This window comes from Agelaius phoeniceus, chromosome 8, assembly GCF_051311805.1.
Source record: "Agelaius phoeniceus isolate bAgePho1 chromosome 8, bAgePho1.hap1, whole genome shotgun sequence".
NCBI lineage: Eukaryota > Metazoa > Chordata > Aves > Passeriformes > Icteridae > Agelaius > Agelaius phoeniceus.
Window position 1 is genome coordinate 10,131,587 of NC_135272.1, and position 17,642 is coordinate 10,149,228.

The following is a 17,642-nucleotide window of genomic DNA, read 5'->3' on the forward strand; positions in this document are numbered from 1 at the left end:
GGAAGTTACAGCACATCAGGTGCTGTCTATGGGTTGTGGAAGGGTGGAGGGAAAAGCAAGCCCTGTGAGGCTCCTCTGGTGACAAATGAAGGGGTTGGGACTTGTAGCAGAGCTCGTGGAGATGTCACAGGTTCCATCACAGCATCATCTACTGAGCTGGCAGGAAAGCTCCTTCCCACCAAACACGCTGGTTGGCATCACCCAGGGGAGATGGGACCACACCAGCTGGGATTTCAGGTGGGTTTTGGGAAGGACAATGTCCCACTGACCTCCTTCCCCACCAGAATATTTGAAAGCTGCTTTAGTAAAACTCCAGGGACCTTCCTGAAGCTTTACAGAATCATGGAATGGTTTGTGTTGCAAAGATCGTCCCACTCTAACCCTTTCCATGGGCAGGACACCTCCCACCAGACCAGGATGCTCCAAGCCCCATCCAGCCTGGCTTTGGACACTTGTAGGGATGGGACATCCACAACTTCTCTGTGCCAGGGCCTCACCACCCTCAGTAGAGAAAATGCCATTTTGGGAGTGCCCAGCAAACCATCCTCTGTATTTTAAAATGGAAAATGTCGAGTTAAATGAAAAATAAGTGATTGTCTGATCAAACTAGATACCTACTGAGGTCCCTGAATTAACCTATTACTCTGTTATCCCTGAAATACAAACAGTGTGGGAGGTGGGAGGGGCAAGGCAGGTACTACACTGGAGAAATTGAGAGTAGTAAATAACATTAACCCTACAAACTGGAGAAGCTGGAAAACGCCTCTGTCACAAACAGCAGCCAGCCTCCCATCAGAATCACACAGGGACAGCTGGGGACTGCCTGGGAGAGGGGAAGAGGCTGAATTATTCCGGGGGAGGGGAAGGATGAGGATGAAAATGAGCAGGAAATATCAGAAGTGTGGGTGCTGCAGCGAATCACGCGCTGCCAGTGCAGGGAGATGCTAAAAACCAGGCAGTGCTGAAGCTGTGCTGCCATCCAGAGGGACTCCAGCAGCCTGGAGCTGCAAACACCAAACCCTGCACTGGGGGAAGAACAAACCTGTCTGTGCTGGCTGGGAAGGGGCTGGGCAGGGAGAGCCCCACAGAATCAACAGAATCACAGAAATCACAGAAATCACAGAATCACTGGGTTGGGAGAGACCTCCAAGATCATCGAGTCCAACCCAGCCCCAACACCTCAACTGAACCCTGGCACCCAGTGCCACATCCAGGCTTTGTTAAACACACCCAGGGATGGGGACTCCACCTCCTCCCTGGGCAGCCATTCCAGAACTTTATCACCCTTTCTGTGAAAAACTTTATCCTGATATCCAGCCTGTATTTCCCTTGGTGCAGCTTGAGGCTGTGTGCTCTGGTTGTGTCAGTGCTGCTGGAGAAAGAGCCCAGCCCCAGCTGAGCCCAGGCACCTTTCAGGAGCTGTGAGAGTGATGAGGGCAGCCCTGAGTCTCCTTTTCTCCAGGCTGAGCACCCCCAGTTCCATCAGTGGTTCCTCACAGGGTTTGTGTTCCCAGCCTCGTTGCCCCCTCTGGATGTGCTCCAACATCTCAACATCCTTCCCAAAGTGAGGGGACACAGCACTCAGGGTGTGCCCTCACCAGTGCCAAGGACAGGTCCCAAGGGACCTGCTGGCCACCAGCACTGTGCTCTTATAGAGGATGAGCCAGCAGCTCCCTGGGGTGTGTCAGGCAAAGCCAGTGGGTCGAGGAGGTGGCCTGTGCCCTTCATTTAGCCCTAGTGACACATCCAGAGTGCTGTGCCCCACAGGACAGGGGACATGGGCTCCTGGAGCAGCTCCAGCCAAGGTGACAGAAGGACAGGAGCTGGCAGAGCTGGGGCTGCTCAGCCTGGCTGGAAGAGCTCCAAACAGAGGATCTGATCCATGCACAGAGGGGGAGAAGAGGCAAAGCTCCTCCAGGGGCTGGACTTCAGGCAACAGGCACAAACTGCCATAAAACAAACTCTGCCTCCACAGAGGAATGAACTTTTTCACTGTGAAGGAAACGAAGCATTTGGGACAAGCTCCCCAGAGAGGCTCTGTGTCACAGACATGGTTTTATGGAAAATCCTTTCCTTGGGATTTTTCCTCCTGAGAAGCTGAGAGGCCTCAGGAACAAAATGTAACCAATGGTTATCTGCTGCTGTGGAATGCAACAGGTGCATCTGGGATTGGGTTCATGTGGATGTTTCTAATTATTGGCCAATCACAGCCCAGCTGGCTCAGACTCTCTGTCCGAGCCACAAACCTTTGTTATCATTCTTTCTTTTTCTATTCTTAGCCAGCCTTCTGATGAAATCCTTTCTGCTATTCTTTTAGTATAGTTTTAATATAATACATATCATAAAATAATAAATCAGCCTTGTGAAACATGGAGTCAGATCCTCATCTCTTCCCTCATCCTCAGACCCCTGTGAACACGATCACTGCTGTGGACTCTCCATGTTTAGAGACCCTCAAAACCCACCTGGATATTCTGCTGGGAGAAATCTGGAGGACATTGGAGCCTGCTCTAGGTGACCCTGCCTGAGGCTCTTTGCCACTTCACTGCCCCATAATAATTCTGTGTTTCTGAGCCAGCCCCAGGCCAAGGGGGAAGCTCCTTCCACAGGCTGGTTCCTGGAAAGCACAGACCAGAGCTTGAGGTGCTACCAAAGCTTCTCCAACAGCTGCAGCTGAGATTCCAGTGAGGGAAGCAGGAGCTGCCAGGATGCAGTGGAAAAACACAAGGCAGCAGCTCCTGAGTGAAGGCATCTCCTGGGAACCACCTGAGGAGCTCCCTGGAACCACTTCTGAGCCTGCATTATTTCTGAATAAACTTAAGAACAATCAGCCTTAACAGGAATCAATCTTAACAGAAGAATGGTCTTAATTAACTCAATGGCATAATAAAACATAGCACTGCAATGAAAACAACAACATGAGAAATTTACTGGAGAAACTGAATAGGGGATAAAAAACATATTATGGTTTTAGGAGATTCTGTTTTGCTTGCAACAACTTGTGGCTTCATCAAAAACAAAGCAATCACTGTGTTCTCTTTTATTCATATTGGTCCATATTAGTCTAAAACTCTTTCCATTCCATATTTAATGATTGTGTTCTGCTGGTGGGACTCCTGTCTCCCCTCTCTGTAGAAATATTAAATAATGCCTTCTGTAAAGCATCTCCTGGGAATTACCTTGTCCTTCCATGCTCAGCTCCTGAGAAGCTCCCTGGAACCACTTCTGAGCCTGCACTTGTGGTGTTTGTGAGGGTCCCCAGGACGAGGTGAGAGATGAGAATCTAAGTTCTCAGAAGGCTGATATATTATATTATATTATATTATATTATATTATATTATATTATATTATATTATATTATATTATATTATATTATATTATATTATATTATATTATATTATATTATATTATATTATATTATATTATATTACATTATATTATATCATATCATGCTATACTAAAACTATACAAAAGAAAGAGAAAGGATACATCAAAAAGCTAAACAAGAATGATAATGAAAGCTCTGACTCCTCAGAGCCTGACACAGCTGATGGTGATTGGTCATTAATTAAAAACAATTCACGTGTTTGGATAGACAATCTCCAGACCACATTTCAGAACAGCAAAATAGAGAAAAGCTGAAGCTTCCCAGGAGAAGAAATCCTGGCCAAGGGATTTTTCAGAAAATATCACGGTGACATTCACTGGGCTTGGACCCTCCTCGAGTGCCCACCCCTCTGGCAGCCCTTGGGAGGCACTGCAGTCACTGGAATTAGCTCAGGGAATTCCTGCAGGGTGTGCCAGAAACCCAGGCTTTGAGGAAACTGGGTGAAGGATGCTGCTATTTCCACACCGTTGCCAGGATATTCAGTGGAACTCGAGTTCATGCCAGGTCAGAAAAACAAACTCTGTCAGAAGCCAGGACATTCCTCTGGCTGCCCTGGGTGATTCCAGACCCTGGCAGGGGGCTCAGAGACCTTGGCACGGAGTCAAACACACCTGTGCCTTTGATTTTAGCCCTTGGAAACAATTACCAAATTTGTGTGAAGATTTACAAGGCACAAGAGTTTGAGTAGAATGATAGTGAATTTATCACAGGGTGAAAAAGTAGAATTTTGGGGATTGAGAATGGGGGTTCAAGAGGCAAAATGGAGGAATCTGGGTGTGTCCTGTCCTTCTTCTCCTTCCTCTGGTCCTCCATCTTCTACTGTGATGGTGACACTTTTGGATTGGTTTAGAGTAGAGACAGACTGTCTAACATAGGTGATGGGTATTGGAAAATTATTGTAAATTAAGTACACGTAGTTCTTATATAAAAAGTTAACACCACCCCAGGGGCAGGGACTGTGCCACAACCTGACCTGCTGGACAGATCTCAGCAGGTCAGAGAAAGAATGGAACAGATAAGAGAAAATAAACAACCTTGAGAAGCAGAAGTGAGGAATCTCGACTTCTTCTTTGGTTGTGGGGCTGGGAAAAAAAGACTTTCTGATACTTGGAGATCATCTCAACCACAGAAAACCCAGAAAATCCCTCCCCAGGATGCAAACCTTGATCTGCACTGAAGGGAAGCAGGGAGAGCACAGGGAGGTTGTTGGGAAGGATGAAAGTTTGACAAGAAAGTCTCACAGATATGTGTGCTTGGCAGAAAGATTTTTAAATGTAGAGTCTGAAGAAGGAATAGAAATGAAAGCAAGTTTTGATATAGAAGAAAAGAATTGCTGAGCCAGTCTCACTGGATAACCAAGGAGGCAAAGGGTGTGTTAGTTAGAAGGGGTTTTTATGACTTAGAGCAAAGGATAAACCCACCCCAAACAAGAAGATGTTTTTACCAAGCAGAAAGAGAGCACAGGCAAACAAGGCAGCAAATGCTGCAAGTAGAAAAAAGGTCTCAGAATTTTCTACTGCAAGAAACTGAAAAACAACTTCCAGCTTAAACTGTAATGTACTAACTTTGAGTGATTGGAGAATAGTAACATGGATATGGTAATTATAGCAGTTATGATAGGCTATAGATAAAAGTTAAGGTATAGATTGGTTCTGCTGTATTAAGATGCTCAGCAAAGAAAAGTCTATAATGCATTGTAACCTAAACTAAGGGTCTGCAGGGCTGCCTGCAGCTGGAGCTGACAGCTGTGGGCACAGCTCTGTCACCCACCACCCTGCACTGCTATAACACCTTGGATGTAATAAACTGCATTTTGGAGAGCCCCTGGAGTCCCACATCCCTCATTTTGGCTCTTACAGGAGGTTCAGGGCAGGCACCTTTTGGAGAGATGTTACTCTGTTGCTCAAGGCAAGGTGTCATGACAAAAGCCACATTTCAGGGCACCCATTTGTGCCAGGTTTAGCACAACCAGAGTCCTTTTCACTGCCTGCACTGCTCCTCGTGCAGGGGGAAACATAAACAGGCAGAGCCACGTGAACAAAGAGACACTCGTTAGGCCCAGAGAGGTTAATTGCTTTGCAGGGGGTTGTGGAAGATTTGGAAGCATGAGTGGATCTAGAGGAAGGATGTCCCAGGTATGGGAAGGATGTCCCAGGTATGGAATTCCCAGCATCAGCAGCCACTGAGATCTCAGGGCTTTGGCCTGCAGAGCCCCCAGAGCCCCTGCCCCAACCCCATTTCCCAGCCCTCCCAATGTCCTGGGGTGATGGCAGCAGACAGCTGGGGAGGAGCACATGGTGGGGAAGGACAGACCCAGGGGGGGCTGTGCTGGAACCCTGGCTCACTGAGAGTTTGAGACTTTCTGCACTAACAGACACTGACCCCCAAGAGAACACTCACTGCATTGATCTTCCAAAATGGAATTATAGAAGGCTTCCAAAATGGAATGATAGAACTGAGATTATAGATCTGGAGCTTGAATAGAAGTGTGTAATATCACAGGGTGGAAAACTCAGAGTTTAAGGTTTTAGAATATAGAAATATATATAAAGCAAGATGGAGGTTTTAGGGCAGAGGCTGGTCCTTCTTCGCCTTCTTCTCCATGGGTTTGGGTGATTTTGTGTAATTGGATAAAAAAGTCCACATTGTGGGGCATGGGTGGTTGGTTATTGGGTTAAAAGTAAGAATAATTCAGGTGTCATTTCTTAATTGGACAGTTTATCCTTGAAAGGCCTTGTAGAGAGAGGTAGGGCTCCATTTTTACCTTTTTTAAGTAGTGTAGAAGTCACAGTTTGTGGGACTGTAACATAGATAAGAACTAACAAACATCTGAGTCTGAACAAGAAATACCATCTCATGCATTTAATCCCAACCTTGGCAGAGAAAAAGAGCAAAAGAATCAGCAGTGCTGGGGAATATGCTGGGAGACAGCAATGGAACTGGCAGCCCAGTACACACCAAAAGGGCCCTTTGTCTCATTCAGCAAAAAGAAATTTTAAAAAAATTAAGGATGTAAGGGGGAAAAAAAAAACAAACCTCGGCTTCATTTGTGATCTGGGATGCAGAGTGTGCACAGAACCAGACAGAGGCTGCCAAGTCACAAGAAGCCAGTGAGATCTGTGAGCAGCACCCCGTGTGTCTGCAGCCTGTTCTGTTCTCTCCTGCCTCCCATCCATCCACACGGAGGCAGAGCTGGAGCAGCTCCCCTCAAAGCTCCCTGCAGCAGGCATTTCCTGGGGCTCCTTCTCCTGGCAGCTCCCCAGGCTCCCAAAAAAAGGAGATGTCACAAATTCACAGCGCCAGAGACGTGAATTGAGATGGTGCAGGGCAGGACATCGCTTTTATTTACATTTTCCTCTGGGGTCACTGTGCTGAGGGCAGAGGGCTTTGCTTCTCACAGGACACTCAGACCCTCCACCTCACTCAGGGTTGGGATATTGGGACACACAAGACACATGATGGATTTTGGACCTGGCTAGCTTAAGAGATTTGATAACAGGATGCCTTGGCAAGAGCAAACAGAACTTTGAGGATTAAATCAAGATTGCAGGAAGATTCAATCAGACGGGTTTACCAGAAAAAGAAAATTACATTCTGCAAGCAAGAGATGTTTAAAATGTATAAGTTTGTTTATGTGATCTTTAACCCAATCACTGTAGTAAAACATTACTAGTGTTCCTAGAATAAGTATAAAAGCAGTTGTACTCCACAGTAAAATTGGATTCTTTGACACCTCCAAGTCTCCCCCATCTCTCCTCATTGCTGGTACCTTGGTGCTCAAAGGCTGAATTACAGCATCCACCTTCACTGTGCCACAGGTCTGCTGCTTCCCCCCAGCCTCCTCCATTCCCTGCCCAACACCTGCCTGGAATCAGGCTTTTCCATGCACCTTTTCCATGCATCCTGGCTGTAAATATCAGGGAAGAATCACCTGCTGGTCACACTTCTTTTTATACAGCCCAGGATATGATTGGCTTTCTGACCTGTGAGTGCACACTGCTGGACCACGTCCAACTTTTCATCCACCAGCATTCCCATCTCCTCCTCTGAAGGACTGATCTCAATCCATTGATTCCCCACTCTCTATTGATACTGGGGATTGCCCTGATCCACCTGCAGCACCTTGCCCTTGTTGAACTTCATGAGGTTCAGGTGGGCCCACTCCTGTCCAGGTCCCTCTGGGCACCATCCTTTTGCTCATGTGCAATGCTGGAATTGCTCATGCTGTAATCCAGCTCAAAGGCTGAATTACAGCATCCCACCTTCACTGTGCCACGGGTCTGCTGCTTCCCCCCAGCCTCCTCCATTCCCTGCCCAACACCTGCCTGGAATCAGGCTTTTCCATGCACCTTTTCCATCCATCCTGGCTGTAAACACATCCCAAAACGAGAGCACAGCTTGCATTCCCCAAACTGCACAAGCCAAGCTAAACAAATCCCCATGCACACGTGAGTTTCAGCCATGCAAAGCAGGGTTGGGTCCTGTGTGCTTCAAATTCAGCCTGAAGCCTTTCTGGGATGTGCTCCCTGCGTGGCTCTGCCTGTCCTCACCATCAGCTGAGGAAGCAGCTGCTCCTCCTGGAGAAGCCACAGGAGGTTCCCTGTTTGCTTGTTTTGATGAGGAGCTTTTCTTCTGAGCTGTCTCTAAGCCCAACACTACCCAAAGGATGCTGCCAGGCATCCAGAGCAAACACAGCACTGATTCCACCTTGGAGCACTGCAGATCTCTCCAGGTGCCTCCACCCCTGAGCCCAGTGTGTGAGGACAGGGATGGAGGGCAAGGCAGCAGGCTGGCACCCTGGAAAAATGGGGTTTAGTGTCTGCCCTGGGCTGGAGCCCCTCAGACATGAACAAGGTGGGCTGGTACATTCATTTTTCACCATAAAGTTAATCCTCCCCCAGAGCCACTGCTCCACAGGCTCTTGGTGTTTTCTGTTCTCTGCCTTGGTTTACTCTTGGAAAAAAAAAAATAAAAAAAACCTAGAAAACATCATTTTACCCTTCCTATTCCCATTCTACTTGTGGAATTGTTCCCCTGGCAAAAAAAAGCAGCAGAGGTTTAGTGAGGGTCAGACCTGCCAACGCTGGTGAGCACAAAGAAAGAGCCTTTCTTCACTACCCTTAGAGCAGCTCAACCACACCTGGCTACACCCCAGCAGTGCCAACCTGCAAGGACAGGGGAGCAGAGGGCTCATGCAGCATCTCTGGCTGTGCCCAGCACCCTGCAGACCCCCCAGCCACAGGCTGCAGCTGCTCTGACATTTTCCATGTCTCCCATGTCCCATTTGATGCCCTCCATCACTCTGGAGCTATGGGAGAGTAGCTCCCATACCCCCCTCACTGCAAACCAGAGCCAGAGTGCCCGAGTGAAAGCCTCCAGGGTGATCCAAGGCAGGTGAGATGGGCCCTTTGGAAAATGAAATCACAGGGAAATTGCATTATTACTAATAAAATTACTCATAAGGAAATCAATTTGCTTTTTTTTCTCACCCATAGGGCATCCATCTACTCCCAGAAAACATCTCTGGTGCTGGGGTTGCTGGCTCTGCACACCTGCCTGGGCTTTGGCAAAGCTTTTGGGGAGAGCACTGATGGCTGGTCCCAGAAGGATAGAATGGTTGGGATTGGAAGGGACCTTAAGGATCATCTTGTTAGAGCCTCCCTGCCACCTTCCACCTGACCAGGGTGCTCCAAGCCCCATCCAACCTGGCCTTGGACACTGCCAGGGATCCAGGGGCAGCCACAGCTGCTCTGGGCAACCTGTGGTGGGTCTCCCCACCCTCACAGTCGAGAATTCTTAACCTTAAACCCACTCACTTCCAGTTTAAAGCCATTCTCCTTCATCCTGCTTCACCAGAAGTCCCTCTCCTCCTGGTGTTTGAGTCTGATGTTAAAGCAGAACCCTCTGGCACGTGGTTTTTGTGGGTTGGTGGGGTAGCAGGGCACAGAAATCTGGGAAAGGAACAGAAGAAGCCCCTTGGTGCTCACTAACGAGAGGAATAGTGGATTTGTCTTTACAAACAAGCTGTGGGTCTGCTGGGAGATAAAACCAGCACTGGGAGAGAAATGGGAAACAATGGGAAGGATTCCACTGATTGATGAATGGGAAAAGAGATTTGCTTTTACAAATAAACTTTAGGTTTGCTGATAAACAAAATTAGACATTGAAAGATGAAAGAAACAATGGGGAAGAAAAACCCCTAAATTCTGTAAGAATTAAAAATGAAAAGGGAGGGTTGTACATTAGAGGGAAATCTCTGGTATCAGGTGTTTTGGGAAGTCTGAACCTCTCAAGTACCTCAGCCAATGGGGAAAACCCCCTAAATTCCATAAGAATTAAAAATTAAAAGGGTGGGTTGTACATTAGAGGGGAATCTCTGATATCAGGTGTATCAGGAAGTCTGAACCTCTCAAGTACCTCAGCCAATGGGGAAAGAGAGAAGGGAAATGCAGCTGGGAAATTGGGATAAAAAGGAGGCTGTGTGCTCCAAAAATTGGAGAGATCCCAGGGGAATGCCCCATGGCCTCTCCCTTTATTGGAATAAAGCAAGAAAGGACTCCCCTGTCTCCTTTTTGGACATAAACCTCTGGTGTTTGTGGATTGATTTTCCTAACACCAGCATCCCAGGAAGATGCCTGGCAGAGACAGGGAGTGGGGCTCTTTGGGACATGGGGGCTGCAAAGCCCAAGGGCCAGAGCCCATTGTCCTCCCCAGCATCACAGACTTCCAGAAAACCATCACAAAGCAGGATGAAATGACAAACCAAATCACCCAGGAGCTGGGAAATGCAAAGCCAGGACCCTTCCAGCCTGGGGAAACATCCTCTTAAACCACATTGGGATGGCAGCACTTGGCTCTGGGTTAAAAACAGAAATATTGGGCTTTTGGGGCCTCTTTTTAAAATATTGTGTTGCTGGATGGAGCAACTGAGGGCAGCCAAAGGTGGGCACATCCCACCAGCAGGGGCAGGAAGAGCTCCAGCTCCACGTCCCTGCCACCAAGCAGAGCTGTGGAGCTGCAGGCCGCTAATTAGCGAGCTGACAATTAACGAGGCCACCCCTCTGCTTCCTGCCCCGCCATGATTTATTCATCTGGCACCCTCAGGGGGCTGCCAAAGATAACGAGGCACCGAGCACCTGCCGAGCCCAGATGGCAATTTATTATTTCCCTGCAAAGCCAGGAGGTTCCCTGGGCACCAAGGGATGAGCAGGGCCAGGGAGAGCCCAGCCTCAGCCATGGGCTGCTCTCCAAAAAAAGCAGGAGCAGCCTCAGCCTTATCACAAGTGGTTTTATCATGGAAACCATCCCAAGGAAACCCTACCAGCCTCACACAAGCAGAGCACTGACCTAGATCCTGCCAAAGCAACGTGCCACATCTAATTAATTCGGGGGCTCCTATCTCCTTTGGGTGTTTTATTAAACATTATTCCCCAAATCAGCTTCTGGAGGCAGGGAACTGCTCCAGACCAGTGATAGTGGAGGAAGATGTGCTGCAACAGCTTATCCCAGGCAGTCTTGCTGATTGCTGGGCAGGCACAGGGAGGGGAAGGTTTTATTTATATTATTATATTATAAATATATATATATTTATATATATATATATATATATATATATATATATATATATATATATATTTTTTTTTTTTTTTTTTTTTTTTTTTTTTTTTTTTTTAGTTATATGATGTTATTTCAATGTGGGACTGAAGCATGTGGCCACAGCCTTGTCACACGGGGAGTGTGGGGTGAGAGAGGCCAATCCAGGACTTGGAGCTGGGCGTTTCTCACAGCACCAAGGCAGACCATGAGAATAAGTTGATTAAAGGAAAATAACACAATAATACAATAAGTTAATTAAAGGAAAATAATAAAATAAGCTGTGGGTTCTAGCTCTTGTTTTCTCAAGTTTGTTAATGTCCCAGCTTGCTCTGATTCAGGAAGTCTTGGGCACTTTTTAGAATTGAATACAAATCATGGAAAAATCCTCTAAGATCAAGTCCAACCATTAGCTCAGCACTTCCAAACCCCACAAAAAATGTCCCCAACCACCATATCTATAGAGTCTACAGATAAAGCCCTCACAGCTGGGTCAAGCCACAGCAAAAGCAGAAAGGCAACAGCCCCAAACATTATCTAAATACCCAGATACAGCCAAGAGAAACTGCCTGGAGGACTTCCTAAACAGAGAGCTTCCAACTTTTTCCTGCCACCCCACAATCTGGGGACACACCATTCCTATGGGATGCCACCCTCCAGCTCAGAGGGTGGCAGGAGATGGAGCCCAGCTGGCCCTGACTGCCCCACAGAGAGCCAAGAGGACACCCCCAGACCCTCCCAGCAGCCCCACACAGGACAGGGAATGCTCCCAGTTCCCCCAGCTGCCCACCTGGGCTGGGGGCTATTGCATTTGTAGGGATGCCCTGATGAAGGCAGGAATGATGCATCTGACTTGATGTTTTTAGAAGGTTAATTTATCATTCTATGATACTATATTATATTAAAGAATACTATACTGAACTATACTAAAGAATACAGAAGGCATACTTACAGAATGCTAAAAAGATAGTAATGAAAACTCGTGACTGTCAGGACCCAGGACATCCCTCTGTCTGTCCTGAGCAGCCCAGACCCCTGCCAGGGGGCTCAGAGACCCTGGCACAGAGCCCAGAATGCCCCTGTGGGTTTGATTATGACCCATGGAGCAAATGACCAACCTTGTATGAAGATCAGCAAGCCACGACAGCTTAAGTAGAATATTAGTGAAGTTATCACGGGGTGGAAAAGTAGATTTTAGGGTTTTTGGTATGGGGGTTCAGGAGGCCCAAGATGGAGGGAACTGGGTGTGTCCAGCCTTTCTCCTTCTTCTTCTTGGCCTCCATCTTCTGCTGTGATGGTGGCACTTTGGGATTGGTTTAGAGTAGAAGCTCACTGTCTAACATGGGTGATAGGTATTGGGAAGTAATTGTAAATATTGCACGTGTAGTTTTTAGTATAAAGACATAACACTGCCCTGGGGGCAGGCAGAGTGCCTGGACTGTCCTGCTGAGCCGACCTCGGCTGGACAAGAAAAAATTTTCTATAGATAAGGAACAATAAACAACCTTGAGACCGAGAAATGAAGAGCCCTGACTCCTTCTTCAAGCACGAGGCTGGGAAAAGAGACTTTCTAACACACCTTGGGGTCACTCTGCCCAGCTAGAGATCCTGACATGTGACTCTTTCCTGAGTCCCAACACAGCTTGGCCCTGATTGGCCAAAGAGCCAAAACGACTCACAGGAGAATCCAATGAAACAATCACCAGTGGGTAAACAATCTCCAAGCACATTCCACATGAGCACAACACAGGAGAAGCAAATGAGACACGAATTGTCTTCCTTTTCTCTGAGGCCTTTCAGCTTCCCAGGAGGAAAACCCTGGCTGAAGGAAATTTTTCCGAGAACGCGAACGCCACGGGGCGCTCTCTGATACTTACTCCCACTCCTTCCTCCGCGCCTGGGGCGTGCTCTGCATCTTGTGTGCCTCGTGGGCCTTGATGATGTCCCTCTGCTCGATGAGCCCTCCCCGCCGGCGCTTGATCACCTCGGGGCTCACGGCCACCAGCTGGGCCAGCCCCAGCTCCGCTTCGCCATCGCGGCAGCGCGACTGGCACAGCGCGTCCAAGGAGGCGGCGCGCGACACCAGGGCCTGGGCCAGGCTCTGAGGCTCCAGCAGGTTGCAGGAATGGGTGTTTTGCATCAGCCCCAGGCGGTGCTGGCGCCACGTCTCCTCCTCGGGCAGGGCCAGGATGCAGCGGGATGAGGCAGCGTCCAGCTCAGCCACCCTCGCCGGGGCGCCCATGGAGCACGTCCCGAATCCCAGCATGGCTGCTGCTGCTGGGGCTCATCACTCTGCAAGGGAACAGCACAGAGGGAGGCTCAGGGGTTTGCTGGTTTTGCCCCACAATTCCTTCCATTCCCCCACATCAACCAAAAGGCCCATTTCCCCTTGGTTAGGGTTTGCTGGTTTTGCCCCATGATTCCCTCCATTCCCCCCCACATCAACCAAAGGCCCGTTTCCCCTTGGTTTGTTGGGCTGGGGTTTGCTGGTTTTGCCCCACATCTACCAAAAGTCCCGTTACTCCTTGGTTTGTCAGGCTAGGGTTTGCTGATTTTGCTCCATGATTCCCTCCATTCCCTCCACATCAACCAAAAGTCCTGTTTCTCATTAGTTTGTTGGACTGGGATTTCCTGGTTTTGTCCCACATCAACCAAAAGTCCCATTTCTCTTGGTTTGTCAGGCTGGGGTTTGCTAGTTTTGCCCCACAATTTCCTCCATTTCCCCTACATTCCAAAGTCCTGTTTCTCTTGGTTTGTTGGGCTGGGGTTTGCTGGTTTTGCCCCACATCAACCAGAAGTCCCTTTTCCCCTTGGTTGGGGTTTCCTGGTTTTGCCCCATGATTCCCTCCATTCCTCCAACATCAACCAAAAGTCCCGTTTTGTCACCCTGATTTTTTAAGATTTTCTAAGCCTTCTGATGTTTACATTCTTGTAACGAACTTTCCCACACACTTTATGTAAATAACTTATTGGTTTGCATTATTTTATGGAGGAGGAGAAATTTGATGGACTGTTGGTTTGTCCAGTGTCATTGGAGAGGTGGCACTTTCACCCTCCAATCCACTGTCACTTTTGGAAATCAATAAATGTTAGAGTCAGAAAATAAACTCCCCTTTTTTTGCCTTGAGAACAGCAGTGTGTGCATTGCGTTATTCCGTGTCCTATAGTGACACCATTTCTCCTTGGTTTGTGGGGCTGGGGTTTGCTGGTTTTGCCCCACAATTCCCTCCATTCCCACCAAATAAATCAAAAGTCCCATTTCTCCTTGGTTTGTCAGACTGGGGTTTGCTGATTTTGCCCCATAATTCTCTCCATTCCTCGCATATGAACTAAAAGTCCCATTTCTCCTTGGTTTATGGGGCTAGACCCTCTCACAGCAGGACACACATCACTGGATCCCCAAGGTTAGGGCAAGGGGCAGTGTCGTCCTGTTCTTCTAAGTTCTTCTAAGCTTTCTGATGTTTACATCCTTGTAATAAACTTTCTCATACAGTTTTATGCAAATAATTATTGTTCTACATTTTTTTCTGGAAGAAGAGAAATTTAATAGACTGTTAGTTTGCCCAGTGTCATTGGAGAGGTAGCACTGTCACCCTCCAATCCATTGCCACTTTTGAAAATCTATAAATGTTAAAGTCAGAAATTAAACTTCCCTTCTTTTTACCTTGAAAGTTCCAGTGTCCACATCGTTTTATTTCATGTCCTAGAGCGACAGGGCAGCACCTCCTGCCTCCCTTATCCTTCCCAACTGAACCTCTTGAACCTGCAGCTCCCTGACCCAGTAGCCAGCCCTCCCTGGAGCAGCACAGCTGGATGAGATGGAAGAAGGATTTGGACATGTGGATCAAGCCACACCAGGCTCTTTCTATTTGGTTGGTTTTTCTCTATGGGACACTCCTGGCTGGAGCACCCAGATTCTCCTCCAGCCCCACACTCAAGGGGCAGGCAGGCAGCCCTAGGGACAGGCAGCATTTCAGGAGGCTGGATGGTGAAATACCAGCCTGGCTTTGAGCTGGGAGCTGCACAAGGGAGCCAAAGGCAGGGGAACAGTGCCAGGAACACCACGTGGAGCAGTGCTCCTTGGCCAAGCAAAGCAGGGGATGCCCTACAGACAGGAGATGCTCATGGCCAAGACTACACCCAGAGCCATGGGCAATGCTTTATTTTCATGTTGGAAAAGCTCTGTTCAGCCTCTTACTGGTGCAGGAAAGGCTTTGATTTGGCAGTCCCAGAAACTCCCCATCCAGCGTTTACCCATGATGAAGGTGAAAAAGGGGTTGAGAGAAAGCAGCAGGCAGCCAAGGCCATTGCTCCCTTCCTGACTCCATCCCTAATGCAGGAGAAAACAAGGAAGAGGAGGACTTAAATCCCCCAGTCATGCAGCAAACTGAGCACATCATCATCTTAACCCCTTCCTGTTTGGAGACACCTCCAGAACAAACAGAGGGGTGAGAAGAGAGGATGGGATAAAGAGAGAGGAGCACCACACCAGAAGAAAAAATAAATTAAATATAGGGGGGGAAAAATTAACAGTAGCTGAGGGGACAACAGCAATCCTAGTGAAAATAAGCCTGCCATTCCTCATGAGGGGAAGGGATGGGGGGCCCTGGGGAACATCCCATTCCTTCAGGTGATGCCCTGTAAATAGAAGGCATCCAAAGTCACCCTCAGATTTAAAGCAGTCCAGCCCAAGGGGCACTCAGCCCTTGGCAAGCTCTCCAGAAGGAAGAAGGCAACTGCCAGCAAGAGCCTCAGCAAATTAATTAGCACATTGATAAGAGGAGTTTGGCTGCTCCCACTGAGAGCTATAAACGGATCCTCCACTCCACTACTTTGCTTACCCATGCGACTTTTTTTAGGAGCATTAATTACTTCTTCAAGTCAGTTCTGGACACCTTCATCATATCTCATTTCCACCAGCTTCTGCTTTTCCTTTTCATATTGCTCTGCTCATTCTCAACCCCCCCCCTCTCAAAGTTTAACTCCAGGTTTCCTTGGGTTTTGGGGGCATTTTTGGTTTTCTTTTACCTGTGGTTGGTGAACTTTTTTATTTTGCTTTTTTTTTTGTTTGGTTAGGTTAGCTTTGTTCGGTTTCTGTTTGTTTTGGGTTTTTTATGTTTTTTTTATTTCAAACAGCCATTAAGCCCTGTTCCTTCCCTAAACATTTCCCTGGCAAGGACAGGAGGATTTCATGCACACCAAGCGTGAACACTCCAGGTTTCAGCCACGCCTGAGGACAATTAGCCAAGAGCAAATGAGGATAAATCCCCAGGGCAGGTCCAGCATCCCCACAGACCTGATGCCTCCCAGGGCATCTCCCACTCCAGCTGACTCCCAGGCTTGGGGGGCAAGAGGGAAAGCTCAGGCAGAGCCCTCAAACAAAACCCTGAGCTAGTTGGAGGAAACAAACAGAAATAATTAGCTCTGCCTCCCCCAAGCAAACAGGGCTCATGCTGCCAGCAGAACAAGCCACGTTCCCTCTGGAGAAGTGACAAGGAGAGAAGGGAGGATGCCAGAACATTTTGTTAAGGGAAGCTGACAAGGTTTCATGCTAATGAGGGATGCCACATGCCAGGTACAGAGCAGCTGGCACCAGGGCACCTCTTCTGGCCTTTGGACCCCTCCTCACACACTGAAAACAAACATTTTATTTTTACCCAAAATCTGAATTAGTGGGAAAAACACCACATTGGCTCATGTAATTTGGTTTCTGGTGTTTAAATGCCAGCCCTGCCCCTGTTGGAGGGAACCATGCTGGAAAGAGGCATGGCCAGAACCAGGAGCCAGCCAGCAGCCCTGCCTCCAGCCTGGATTTTCTTAATAACACAGAACTCTGTGTGTGTGTGTGTGTGTGACAAAATGGCCTGGGATGGGAAAAAACTTTAAATCCATCTCGTTCCAGCTCCCCTGACAGAGGCAGGGACACTTTCCACCAGACCAGGCTGTTCCAAGCCCCATCCAACCTTGGATACTTCCAGGGAGGGGGCAGCCACAGCTTCTCTGGACAACCTATGTCAGTGCCTCACAGGGCAGGATTTTCTCCTAATATCTAACCTAAACCTGCTCTGTCAGGGTGAAGCCACTCCCCTTTGTCCTGTCACTCCAGCCCCTCATAAATATTTCCTCTCCATTTTTCTTGTAGGCTCCCTTCAGGTTTCAGTGCCTCTGAGCCCTTCCAGCTGCAGACCAGCCCTCTCCTGGGGATAAACCCAGATTGTCACAGCTCCCTGTTGACAGCCAGGCAGGAAATCACTTTACACCTCCCCTAATGACAATTAGGGGTTAAAAACAGCACAGGAAAACAGCACATCCACCTGTATTGGCCCCCCTGCAGTCCCACAGGTGGTTTCCCAGCCCCTGCCACAGGGATGTCACTGCCCAGCTGGTCTGTGTTTGATACAGACCCAAGGAATTACTGCACTGTGACACAAAGCAGGCTTTCAATACATTAAAGTGAAGTCTCTAGAAGCTCTCACCTCCCAAACTTCATTCTAAAAGCAATAAAAGTCAGGAAAATTACTGTTAGCTCTTGCTGCAGAGAAATCATCTGGATAAAACCATGGCCACAGGGCACTGAGAACGGCCAAACTGAATTAGAGAGGGGATATTCAGCTACCAAAACCAACATTGGCACTTGTGTCCTTCCTTCCTTCCTTCCAGC

General features: G+C 48.1%; 1 protein-coding gene across 10 annotated transcripts in view; it reads right to left on the bottom strand.

Annotated features, from left to right (window-relative positions):
• The window catches only part of CACNA1E (calcium voltage-gated channel subunit alpha1 E), a 158,940-nt gene that overhangs the window by 115,891 nt on the left and 25,407 nt on the right, over window positions 1–17,642 (bottom strand). For all 10 annotated transcript variants that reach the window (XR_013183195.1, XM_077181969.1, XM_077181972.1 and 7 more), the window contains exon 2: window positions 12,859–13,273. Coding sequence is in view for 9 of the 10 variants with exons in the window: in XM_077181969.1 (XP_077038084.1) it covers window positions 12,859–13,247 (389 nt within the window). In the remaining variant the exon portion in view is untranslated. The remainder of the gene's footprint in view (window positions 1–12,858; window positions 13,274–17,642) is intronic.